Genomic DNA, 12547 nt, shown 5'->3' with positions numbered 1-12547 from the left:
AAAAATCCACCTTTATACAGAGATATTCTAAATTAGGAAAAAATTATACAAAAATGGAAAGAGAAAAAGGCAATTATGATCATGAACAATTAGTTTGCCGGATATTCAAACGAAATGTATATCATTTTTATTTTTTGGAGGTGTATTCACTCTTAAATGCGTGCATCTCGCTTTCATTTGTTAATATTTTGTGTTTTGCGTCATCTAACCGGTGTGTTTCTCTCCAGCAGGGGGAGCTGTGATGGTTGTGTGTGTGTGTGAGCGCCGTTCAGGATGCAAGGAAACCTAGAATACACTCTTTCACCATGACATCCCCCCCGCTCTCTTCTCAGCCATAGAAACACACACACACACCGAAGAACACACACCACCACACTACAGCACCTGGTGTGTCAGGTAAAATACTGATGACTTGATCTGAAAAGTCAAATTTTACTACCATTAAAGGATCAGTTCAGAATGAACATTTCCTGATAGTTTACTCTCCCGCACTCATATTGCCTCTGCCCGTCTCCCTCTTGTGTTTCTCAGCCGCGGTCTGGGTTTGTAAGGTGCGCTGGTTTGCGCTTTAAGGGGAAATGTCCGTGGTTTTCCCTGCGACGGGATGGAGAACGACGACACGATGCTCACCGACGCTCCCGAATGCATCCGTGGGAAAACCATCCCATCCGCTCCCTCTAAAGACACCAACGCAGACATAACCGATCCTGACGACAACCTTTCCCAGGATGCTCAGGTAACCTCACAAGCATTACACCGTGTCCTAACTACACACGACGCGCGTCTTTTCCATGTTAATGAGAGTTTTTGTGCTAACCATCCGCGACACGCGACGATTCTATTTTAGAAACGGTTTCTATTTTTCTGCGACGTCGTGCTGGACGAACAAACACAAGTGTGGGAATGATCATTCTCAGGCGCTGTTTATGTGCTTTATTTAATGTTAAAAGCGTGTCATGTGACTTTGAATATCATTTAGTGCTCCAGCTTTTGTAGCTGTAAAAGCAACACTGGATAATTCTCCTCAGATCTCTGAAATTAAACAAATGGAAACAAGAACGTTCAAACTGTGAACAAACAAGTGTATTCTTTGATAAAGTTTGTTTTAGTAACTCAGTAGCCTATGTATTTTAAAATGTTTAAATGGTGTAATATTTGTGAATTTGATTATGTATTTAATCTATTTTCTTGCGAGTACCGTCAAGATTACTCTCTGGTGCCGTGCACTCGCCGCGAGACTCCGCCCACACGCTGTTCTGATTGGCTATGCACTCGCCGCGAGACTCCGCCCACACACTGTTCTGATTGGCTGTGCACTCGCCACGTGACTCCGCCCACACGCTGTTCTGACTGGCTGTGCACTCGCCGCGAGACTCCACCCACACGCTGTTCTGATTGGCTGTGCAATCGCCACGAGACTCCGCCCACACACTGTTCTGATTGGCTGTGCACTCGCCACGAGACTCCGCCCACACGCTGTTCTGATTGGCTGTGCACTCGCCGTGAGACTCCGACCACACGCTGTTCTGATTGGCTGTGGGTTTTGATTGATTTTACTAGTGTGGACAAATTATTTGTCGCTGGAATCTTGTCATATCTTGTCTGGTTGGGACACGGTGTTAGGAAGGAGACTTGAAACTAGGGCTGGGCAAAAATTTGTATTAAATCTATATTCATTGAGTCGAATCGAGAATCGAAATCGAATTTAGAATTGAAATCGAATCGAATTGGAACATCTGAATCGATACCCAGCCCTTCTTGAAACTTTCTTTGTCTTCAAATAGATGATGATCAGGCAGTTTGAAGTTGTACTGTAAAAAATATTAAATATTATTACAGTTTACATCAGCTTTTTTCTATGTGAATATACAGTAAAGTGTAATTTATTCCTGTGATCAAAGCTGAATTTATCATCATTACTCCAGTCTTCAGTGTCACATGATCCTCCAGAAATCAGTGTAATATGATGATCTGATGCTCAAGACACATTTATGATTGAAACCTGCCTCAGACCAGGTTTTAATTTAACTGAATCAAAAGAAAAAAGGCTTAAAGTTGATTAAATGGTGACCAGTTACCACACCAGAAATATTCATGTCATCGAGTTTTGTTTGGTGCTGAAGTTCATCATTAATGAATGATTTTAAATGGTCACTAATAAACATTGTTTTGTCTCTACAGCGGCGCTGTCAGAATCACGGACACACCAGGAAACGAGCCAAGGTAAGAGTGTGTAGAAATATAAGCCAAGGTAAGAGTGTGTAGAAATATAAGCCAAGGTCAGAGTGTGTAGAAATATAAGCCAAGGTAAGAGTGTGTAGAAATATAACCCAAGGTAAGAGTGTGTAGAAATATAAGCCAAGGTAAGAGTGTGTAGAAATATAAGCCAAGGTAAGAGTGTGTAGAAATATAAGCCAAGGTAAGAGTGTGTAGAAATATAACCCAAGGTAAGAGTGTGTAGAAATATAAGCCAAGAGTGTGTAGAAATATAAGCCAAGGTAAGAGTGTGTAGAAATATTAGCCAAGGTAAGAGTGTGTAGAAATATAAGCCAAGGTAAGAGTGTGTAGAAATATAAGCCAAGGTAAGAGTGTGTAGAAATATAAGCCAAGGTCAGAGTGTGTAGAAATATAAGCCAAGGTAAGAGTGTGTAGAAATATAAGCCAAGGTAAGAGTGTGTAGAAATATAAGCCAAGGTCAGAGTGTGTAGAAATATAACCCAAGGTAAGAGTGTGTAGAAATATAACCCAAGGTACGAGTGTGTAGAAATATAAGCCAAGGTCAGAGTGTGTAGAAATATAAGCCAAGGTACGAGTGTGTAGAAATATAACCCAAGGTAAGAGTGTGTAGAAATATAAGCCAAGGTCAGAGTGTGTAGAAATATAAGCCAAGGTAAGAGTGTGTAGAAATATAAGCCAAGGTAAGAGTGTGTAGAAATATAAGCCAAGGTAAGAGTGTGTAGAAATATAAGCCAAGGTAAGAGTGTGTAGAAATATAAGCCAAGGTCAGAGTGTGTAGAAATATAACCCAAGGTAAGAGTGTGTAGAAATATAACCCAAGGTCAGAGTGTGTAGAAATATAAGCCAAGGTCAGAGTGTGTAGAAATATAAGCCAAGGTAAGAGTGTGTAGAAATATAACCCAAGGTAAGAGTGTGTAGAAATATAAGCCAAGGTAAGAGTGTGTAGAAATATAAGCCAAGGTAAGAGTGTGTAGAAATATAAGCCAAGGTCAGAGTGTGTAGAAATATAACCCAAGGTAAGAGTGTGTAGAAATATAAGCCAAGGTAAGAGTGTGTAGAAATATAAGCCAAGGTAAGAGTGTGTAGAAATATAAGCCAAGGTAAGAGTGTGTAGAAATATTAGCCAAGGTAAGAGTGTGTAGAAATATAAGCCAAGGTAAGAGTGTGTAGAAATATAAGCCAAGGTAAGAGTGTGTAGAAATATAAGCCAAGGTCAGAGTGTGTAGAAATATAAGCCAAGGTAAGAGTGTGTAGAAATATAAGCCAAGGTAAGAGTGTGTAGAAATATAAGCCAAGGTCAGAGTGTGTAGAAATATAACCCAAGGTAAGAGTGTGTAGAAATATAACCCAAGGTACGAGTGTGTAGAAATATAAGCCAAGGTCAGAGTGTGTAGAAATATAAGCCAAGGTCAGAGTGTGTAGAAATATAACCCAAGGTAAGAGTGTGTAGAAATATAAGCCAAGGTCAGAGTGTGTAGAAATATAAGCCAAGGTAAGAGTGTGTAGAAATATAACCCAAGGTCAGAGTGTGTAGAAATATAAGCCAAGGTAAGAGTGTGTAGAAATATAAGCCAAGGTCAGAGTGTGTAGAAATATAACCCAAGGTAAGAGTGTTTAGAAATATAACCCAAGGTCAGAGTGTGTAGAAATATAAGCCAAGGTAAGAGTGTGTAGAAATATAAGCCAAGGTCAGAGTGTGTAGAAATATAACCCAAGGTCAGAGTGTGTAGAAATATAAGCCAAGGTAAGAGTGTGTAGAAATATAAGCCAAGGTCAGAGTGTGTAGAAATATAACCCAAGGTAAGAGTGTTTAGAAATATAACCCAAGGTAAGAGTGTGTAGAAATATAAGCCAAGGTAAGAGTGTGTAGAAATATAAGCCAAGGTCAGAGTGTTTAGAAATATAACCCAAGGTCAGAGTGTGTAGAAATATAAGCCAAGGTAAGAGTGTGTAGAAATATAAGCCAAGGTCAGAGTGTGTAGAAATATAAGCCAAGGTAAGAGTGTGTAGAAATATAACCCAAGGTCAGAGTGTGTAGAAATATAAGCCAAGGTAAGAGTGTGTAGAAATATAAGCCAAGGTCAGAGTGTGTAGAAATATAACCCAAGGTAAGAGTGTTTAGAAATATAACCCAAGGTCAGAGTGTGTAGAAATATAAGCCAAGGTCAGAGTGTGTAGAAATATAACCCAAGGTAAGAGTGTTTAGAAATATAACCCAAGGTCAGAGTGTGTAGAAATATAAGCCAAGGTAAGAGTGTGTAGAAATATAAGCCAAGGTCAGAGTGTGTAGAAATATAACCCAAGGTCAGAGTGTGTAGAAATATAAGCCAAGGTCAGAGTGTGTAGAAATATAAGCCAAGGTAAGAGTGTGTAGAAATATAACCCAAGGTAAGAGTGTTTAGAAATATAACCCAAGGTCAGAGTGTGTAGAAATATAAGCCAAGGTCAGAGTGTGTAGAAATATAACCCAAGGTAAGAGTGTTTAGAAATATAACCCAAGGTCAGAGTGTGTAGAAATATAAGCCAAGGTAAGAGTGTGTAGAAATATAAGCCAAGGTCAGAGTGTGTAGAAATATAAGCCAAGGTAAGAGTGTGTAGAAATATAACCCAAGGTCAGAGTGTGTAGAAATATAAGCCAAGGTAAGAGTGTGTAGAAATATAAGCCAAGGTCAGAGTGTGTAGAAATATAACCCAAGGTAAGAGTGTTTAGAAATATAACCCAAGGTAAGAGTGTGTAGAAATATAAGCCAAGGTAAGAGTGTGTAGAAATATAACCCAAGGTAAGAGTGTGTAGAAATATAAGCCAAGGTCAGAGTGTGTAGAAATATAAGCCAAGGTAAGAGTGTGTAGAAATATAAGCCAAGGTAAGAGTGTGTAGAAATATAACCCAAGGTCAGAGTGTGTAGAAATATAAGCCAAGGTCAGAGTGTGTAGAAATATAACCCAAGGTCAGAGTGTGTAGAAATATAACCCAAGGTAGATTAGATGCATATAAAATCAGACCTGTCCTTTTAATACTCGCTCTGATATCTCACTTAAAGTGATTTTCACCCCAAAATGGAAACCGTTTGTCATCATAAGACTTTTGTTCATCTTCAAAACTTTGGACTAAGCCGCTCGACTCATCTTGATTAGTTTCACGATCTCTTTGAAGCATCAAAGTGGTAGTTGCGTATACTGTCAATGGAGGGACAGAAATCTCAGATTTCTTTAAAAATATCTTAATTTTGGGTTTCAAAGATGAACTTTTTGTGTGCACTGTCCCTTTAAGGGCGATTCCTGTTTTTCCTGCTGAGTTTGTTGTTGCTGCCGGGAAGCGGAGACGGGATTCTCTTCCGCTCGACCTCTCACTCACTTCTGTTGCCTTTGCTCTAGCTGGCAAATCTGCCGAGTGTGATGATGGTCCTTTCCAGATGTTACACACACACACACACACACACACACACACACACACACACTTTCTCGCGCTCGCTCTCTCTCTCTCTCTCTCTCTCTCTCTCTCTCTCTCTCTCTCTCTCTCTCTCTCTCTCACACACACACACACACACACACACACACACACACACACGCTTAGTCCACTCAGATAAGATTTATCAGTCCCTTACCAACTAAATTAGGCAACACTTCTGAAGCATTAACTTAGTGAGACAGAATATTCAGAATGAAATAATGCAGAACTGTGTGAGAGTTTCTATTAGAGTCTGATTGGGTGGTTAAAACATTTCTCTTCTGGGATGTTCATACTTAGATTTTCTGACATTATATTTAAGACATTTTGTAAATTTAAGTGATTTTGGTCGGAAAAAATTATGCATTGCACAATTTCAGATTTCTCCTTCTCATTGTGATTCTTTAATTGACAGGCATATCAGAGAGTTTCTTACTAGTAATTACATCTCGTTAACACGATCATCCAGGCAGCGCATGATTCCTCCCCGCCACAGTCGCGTCAGCAGAAAGATGGGGAAGTTATTATGTTTTAATGAAAGGTTATGAATGCAGGAGTATTTTCTGTAGAATATTGTGCAATGATGAATCATTCCTAATAAGAACTGGAATGTGAAATTGAAGTGGCAGCACACCTTGTTCATTCCCATAATGCATCTCCCAGGTATGAGATTTGAATTTTTTGCTAATGTCTTTTGCTAATCTTTCTTTGTCCTGTGTCTGTTTCTCAGTCGAATGCAAAGCTCAAGCTGGTGAGGAGTCTTGCAGTGTGTGAAGAATCATCAGGTCCGTTTTCAACCGACGGTCCTCCAGAATCACAGGTAAGGTCACGCGATCACAGGTCATGTGACGTGGCGCGATCGCGGGTCATGTGACGTAGCGCGGCGCGATCACTGGTCATGTTGACGAGGCGCGATCACTGGTCATGTTGACGTGGCGCGATCACTGGTCATGTTGACGTGGCGCGATCACTGGTCATGTTGACGTGGCGCGATCACTGGTCATGTTGACGTGGCGCGATCACTGGTCATGTTGACGTGGCGTGATCACTGGTCATGTTGACGTGGCGCGATCACTGGTCATGTTGACGTGGCGCGATTACTGGTCATGTTGACGTGGCGCGATCACTGGTCATGTTGACGTGGCGTGATCACTGGTCATGTTGACGTGGCGCGATCACTGGTCATGTTGACGTGGCGCGATCACTGGTCATGTGACGTTGCGCGATCACTGGTCATGTTGACGTGGCGCGATCACTGGTCATGTTGACGTGGCGCGATCACTGGTCATGTTGACGTGGCGCGATCACTGGTCATGTTGACGTGGCGCGATCACTGGTCATGTTGACGTGGCGTGATCACTGGTCATGTTGACGTGGCGCGATCACTGGTCATGTTGACGTGGCGCGATCACTGGTCATGTGACGTTGCGCGATCACTGGTCATGTTGACGTGGCGCGATCACTGGTCATGTTGACGTGGCGCGATCACTGGTCATGTGACGTTGCGCGATCACTGGTCATGTTGACGTGGCGCGATCACTGGTCATGTTGACGTGGCGCGATCACGGGTCATGTGACGTTGCGCGATCACTGGTCATGTGACGTTGCGCGATCACTGGTCATGTTGACGTGGCGCGATCACTGGTCATGTGACGTTGCGCGATCACTGGTCATGTGACGTTGCGCGATCACGGGTCATGTGACGTGGCGCGATCACGGGTCAAGTGACGTGGCGCGATCGGTATGGTCCCAAATAAATCTGTACAAGTTGTGATTTGATTTGATCAGAATTGATTCTGTGATGTTTTATGAATCAGTTCAAACAGACAACATTAAGATACTGCCATTCAAATTCATATACATGCTATATACACGCATGAATATTTAGTGTTCATTAATATTCCTGTTTTTGTTTGTTTAATCCATGAAGGACATCATTCAGCTTCACATCAGCTGTCCATCCGATAAAGAGGAGGAGAAATCCTCAAAAGACGAGTACGAGAATGAGGAGAGGGAAAAGAAGGATAAAACTCCACGCAAGATGCTCTCGCGCGGTAATAACACACACCTCTGCTGCTGGTTATCTAGAACTCGTGACCGACTTGATATGCATTTTTGTTTTATGTCGAAAGCGGTGGCCGTAATGTGAAGTCACACTATTCAATTTAAAGATATAAATAACATGCAGAACAATTGCTGCAATAAAATATATATATTTTTTAATAAATATTAATTTAAATGTTTTATATTTATATATAAATTGTATTAACTTAATACTAAATTATTGCAAAATATCAAGATGCATAAACTAATTTGACCTTAAATCTGTAAAATAAACAAATTCATATTTTAGAGAGAAACTTCTTGATTCTGTAATCATATTGTATTATTTTTTCCCCAGATAAAAAAATAGTACATGAATAAAAATGGAAAAACATAAAATGGAAAAACATAAAACATAAAAATGCACATTCTCAGCGTTGTCAAAATAAAAGTCTTTGTGTCGTTATATGTAGTTACTATAGTGATAAATATACATTATTCAGTTGCTAACCCCTAAACCCTAACTCTATAGTAAGTACATGTAGTTAATTATTATTACTCAGTACTTGCATGTATAATTACACTGTGACACGGACACCTTAAAGGGATAGTTCACTTTGAAATTAAATGTTGGTGTGTTTTATCTTACCTGAAGTGCATCAAGATGTCGGTGTCTTTGTCTCCGCAGTAGTTTCAATTTTGATATTTTTAGGTCAAACCGTTCTTGTCTGTCAGTCATATAATGCAGGTCTATAGGCACTGTCTCCAATAGCATGCAGAGAAAAGTCCAAATTAAACAATTCCCCATCGTAAGTGCACATTGATGGCCTAAGACACGAAACAAGCGGTTTGTGTGATAAAACCAACAGTATTTATATCGTTTTCACGTCCAACTGATCTGTTTACACCGGATTTCTTCCCCGGAAACTAATCTAACCTCCTTCGATTGGACGTTGCATTTTTTAACTCAGCAGAAACGCGTGTGATTGGCTGTACGGCTCAACGTATGCCTTTGATTGGCCTGAACAATGAAGCGAGTAGTGTGTCAAGATAGAAGGCTTACAAATTGGGAATAAGTGAAAACTCAACACTCCCGGATGAGTTCGCGCGAGCTTAGGCCATCAATGTGCACTTACCATGGGGAATTGTTTAATTTGGACTTTTCTCTGCATGCTTTTGGAGACAGTGCCTATATACCTGCATTATATATAATATTACAATATGATTATTATAAGAGTTCTGTAATAATTCTGTTTAACTAGATTGATCGAGCCTCTATGTTATAGTGGTGACGTTGAGATTGATCCGATGTTTTCCGTTCTCTTGCAGACTCCAGTCAGGAATACACGGACTCCACAGGGATTGATGTGCACGAGTTCCTGGTGAACACACTGAAAAACAACCCCAGGTACAACAGGCCTCGCTCTAGACACAACACCAGACTCGCCGGCGTCTCCCGTTACACTCGGGGTTTCCTCTGTCAGCTTCAGGCTACGGCTACATTCATCCGGACACAGTTGAAAGCGGATACGCTCTCCGGCCACACTCGTGAAAACGCCTGAAAACACTAAATCCTCCTTATACTGCGCATGCGTAAACCCTCACAGAAGCTCACTGAGATGATGCAGACGGGAAATAAATCATAAAGTTATCGCGTAATTGACCTATGGCTAAGCCACGCCCCCTGCTATGGCAGCTGTCACAGGAGGCGATTCGGCTTTGGCTAAGCCACACCCTAGAATGTAGATTGACCAATCACAGTGCAGCCTAGAACGAGTGTATGAACCGAAATGTGAATTATTCATGCATTTTGAGATTATTTGCTAATGTTAGCATGAGTATTATGTGATTAAGTGGTCAGTAGCATCTAGATTAGTATACATTTTATGACCCATGTATTAATTGCATATTCAATAGTTTGTATTTCCAGCTGTATACTTCACCAGCAAAGCACATCGTGAAGTATATACATTTGAATGCAGCGTCGGCCTTCATTTGATTTGTTTTTTTGTTTTTCTGGATCAGTTTTGTGTCTAAAATTCTTTTTTGTTAAACTCTTGTAGAGACAGAATGATGCTGCTTAAGCTGGAACAGGATATACTGGAGTTCATAAACGATGAGAAGTAAGTTTATATATATATATGTGTGTGTGTATATATATGTGCAATAAAATTGTATATGTGCACATTTTTGTATATAATAGCATTTATTTGATATTGAACCATTTGTAATATTATAAATGTTATTACTGTCACTTTTGATCAATTTGATGTCCTTTTTTTAAGTACCCTATTTTTTTTAACGATAGTTTATTATGGTTTTCACAATCAATTTTAAGCAGATTTTTTTTTTCAATATTGGTAATAAGGTGTGTGTGTGTGTGTGTGTGTGTGTGTGTGTGTGTATATTTATATATATATATATACACACACACACATTCAGACACACAATTTTAAACAGAAAAAATATTTTCAATATTGGTAATAAGAAATGTGTGTGTGTGTGTGTGTATATATATATATATATATATATATATAGAGCCTATATATATATTATATTTATATATATATCACTTTTGATCAATTTGATGTCCTTACTCTTTTTTTTTTTTTTTTTTTAAGTACTCTAAATTTTTGAACGATAGTTAATTATGGTCTTCACAATCAGTTTTAAGCAGAATTTCTTTTTTTTCAATATTGGTAATAAGAAATCAAATGTTTGTGTGTGTGTGTGTATATATTTATATATACACACACACAATTTTAAGCAGAAAAAAATATTTTCAATACTGGTAATAAGAAATGTGTGTGTATTTATATATATTCCCTGATTCTGAACAAACACACACACACATATGCATACACACATGCATACACGCATGCATACACTGTACATGCATACACACACACACATGCATACACACATGCATACATACATACATGTTCATGTTTCTCTCGTTCCCCAGTAAATGTTGGTGTTTATACTTTATCTTGTAGTGGATATTTGTCGCCCCCTTTTGGTGGTTTGAGAGCATTGCAGTAATGTGGTTGTTTTACTCTAAACAGGACTCAATGGTGTTGTGCTGTGGTAAATGCGTTGTATTATCTTTGTACTAAGGATGTTTTTGCATGCATGTGTTCAGTAATCAGTATAAGAAGTTCCCTCAGATGACCTCGTATCACCGCATGCTGCTGCATCGAGTCGCTGCCTACTTTGGCATGGATCACAACGTGGACCAAACGGGCAAAGCGGTCATCATCAACAAGACCAGCAACACTCGAATGTAAGACGCGCTCCGGTCCGGCGGGAATGATCGTAACCAGGGTTTGAAATTGACCTTTGACGCATGTGTGTGTGTGTGTGTGTGTGTGTTTCAGTCCTGAGCAGAGGTTCTCCGAGCACATTAAAGACGAGCGCACCGTGGACTTCCAGAAGAAGTTCATCCTGAAGCGAGACGACGCTAGCATGGATAAGGATGATAATCAGGTGTGTGTTCTGCACTGGTTTGACTCTGTCGTGGTGTGTTTGTGGTGCTTCTGAATTCCCGGTGTCCTCTCTGTCACTCAGATCCGTGTGCCGCTGCAGGACGGGCGCCGCAGTAAGTCCATCGAGGAGCGGGAGGAGGAGTACCAGCGCGTCAGAGATCGCATCTTTGCACGAGAAGTAAGCGCTAACTCCAGGGTTTTAGGAACCCGTGCTGTGCTGAGCCTCTGGTGCTCCTCACTGATCACACTCTTACTCCTCACGCAATATCAGCCAAAACTGCTCTCAGTAAAATCAATGTTATATATATATATATATATATATTAGGGGTGTTCGGTTGAACCTGTCGGTTTTCGGTACGCATTTTCAAAGCGAACTAATTTTTCCTGCCGACCAAAATTTCGTGGCAGGCGCGCTCATAATTTAAGAGATTATGTAACATGTAACATTGCCCAACATCAAATAGCAAATGTGTAATGTAAGCGGAACGAAACTGCGCTACTCGTTATTGTGTGGTTGACGGACCGTTTATCAGTTTGGACCAATGCAGCGCGAGCCGATCTTGATCAAGCGACACTGTTACTTTACAGCGAGATCCAGTAAAGAAAGTGAAGTAATAACATCGCTGCGAGATCTAGTGAGAAACATTCACATTTCTCCGGTATTAACGGATCAAACATCACTGACGTGGAAACCAGGAGACACATTGTGCCATGAATGAACTATTCAGTGTCCACAGATCAGCATTCACCATGATTTACTGTATAACACTCACTGTAACCATGGAAGTGTGGCAGGAATTGTAGCCTAGGTTATAGTGCTTTCAAGTAACATTACATCGGTTTTATTTTGACGTTATGAATACAATTGCTGCCCTCAAATGTTAATCTGAACTAAAATAAACCTGTTTATAACTATTACAATATTACATTTCATTTTGTCCAAGGAGCTGTTTTTTTTTATATGCTCCTAAGAAAAGTCAAGTATAGCTCCATCATTGCTCAAAGTAAAAAACATATCATACTTTATGATTTTAGTTTTAATAAAAATATAATTAAAAAAATTAAATCAAGGAAATTTCTCTGGCATTTCTTTCTTTTTGCTGTATCGTACCGAACCGTGACACAAGTGTATCGTATCGAACCAAACCGTGAATTTTGTGAACCGTTACACCCCTAATATATATGTATATATATATATTTTTTTATTGTTTAATAATGTAATATTTTTATAGTAATATATTTACTCATATCATTTTTTTTTAGGAATTTTATGGTACCAAGTAATATTTATGTAATAATTATGATCCATTTGTTTACATAATTTTTACAATAC

At 39.7% G+C, this 12547-nt stretch overlaps 1 protein-coding gene across 1 annotated transcript in view; it reads left to right on the top strand.

Annotated features, from left to right (window-relative positions):
• Positions 1–578: 578 nt before the first annotated feature.
• r3hdm2 (R3H domain containing 2) overlaps positions 579–12547 on the top strand; it is a gene marked incomplete at its 5' end in the record, with an annotated part of 37306 nt that continues 25337 nt past the window's right edge. The window contains 10 exon segments of the mRNA XM_079628720.1: positions 579–594; positions 597–736; positions 2182–2223; positions 6417–6506; positions 7617–7740; positions 9059–9137; positions 9793–9852; positions 10872–11012; positions 11107–11215; positions 11297–11392. Of these exon segments, the coding sequence (XP_079484846.1) occupies positions 579–594; positions 597–736; positions 2182–2223; positions 6417–6506; positions 7617–7740; positions 9059–9137; positions 9793–9852; positions 10872–11012; positions 11107–11215; positions 11297–11392 (897 nt within the window).

This window comes from Phoxinus phoxinus (assembly GCF_949152265.1).
Source record: "Phoxinus phoxinus genome assembly, chromosome: 11".
NCBI classification, from domain to species: Eukaryota; Metazoa; Chordata; class Actinopteri; order Cypriniformes; family Leuciscidae; genus Phoxinus; species Phoxinus phoxinus.
Note: the sequence above shows the minus strand (reverse complement) of the source record. Positions and strands in the feature narration are given on the sequence as shown.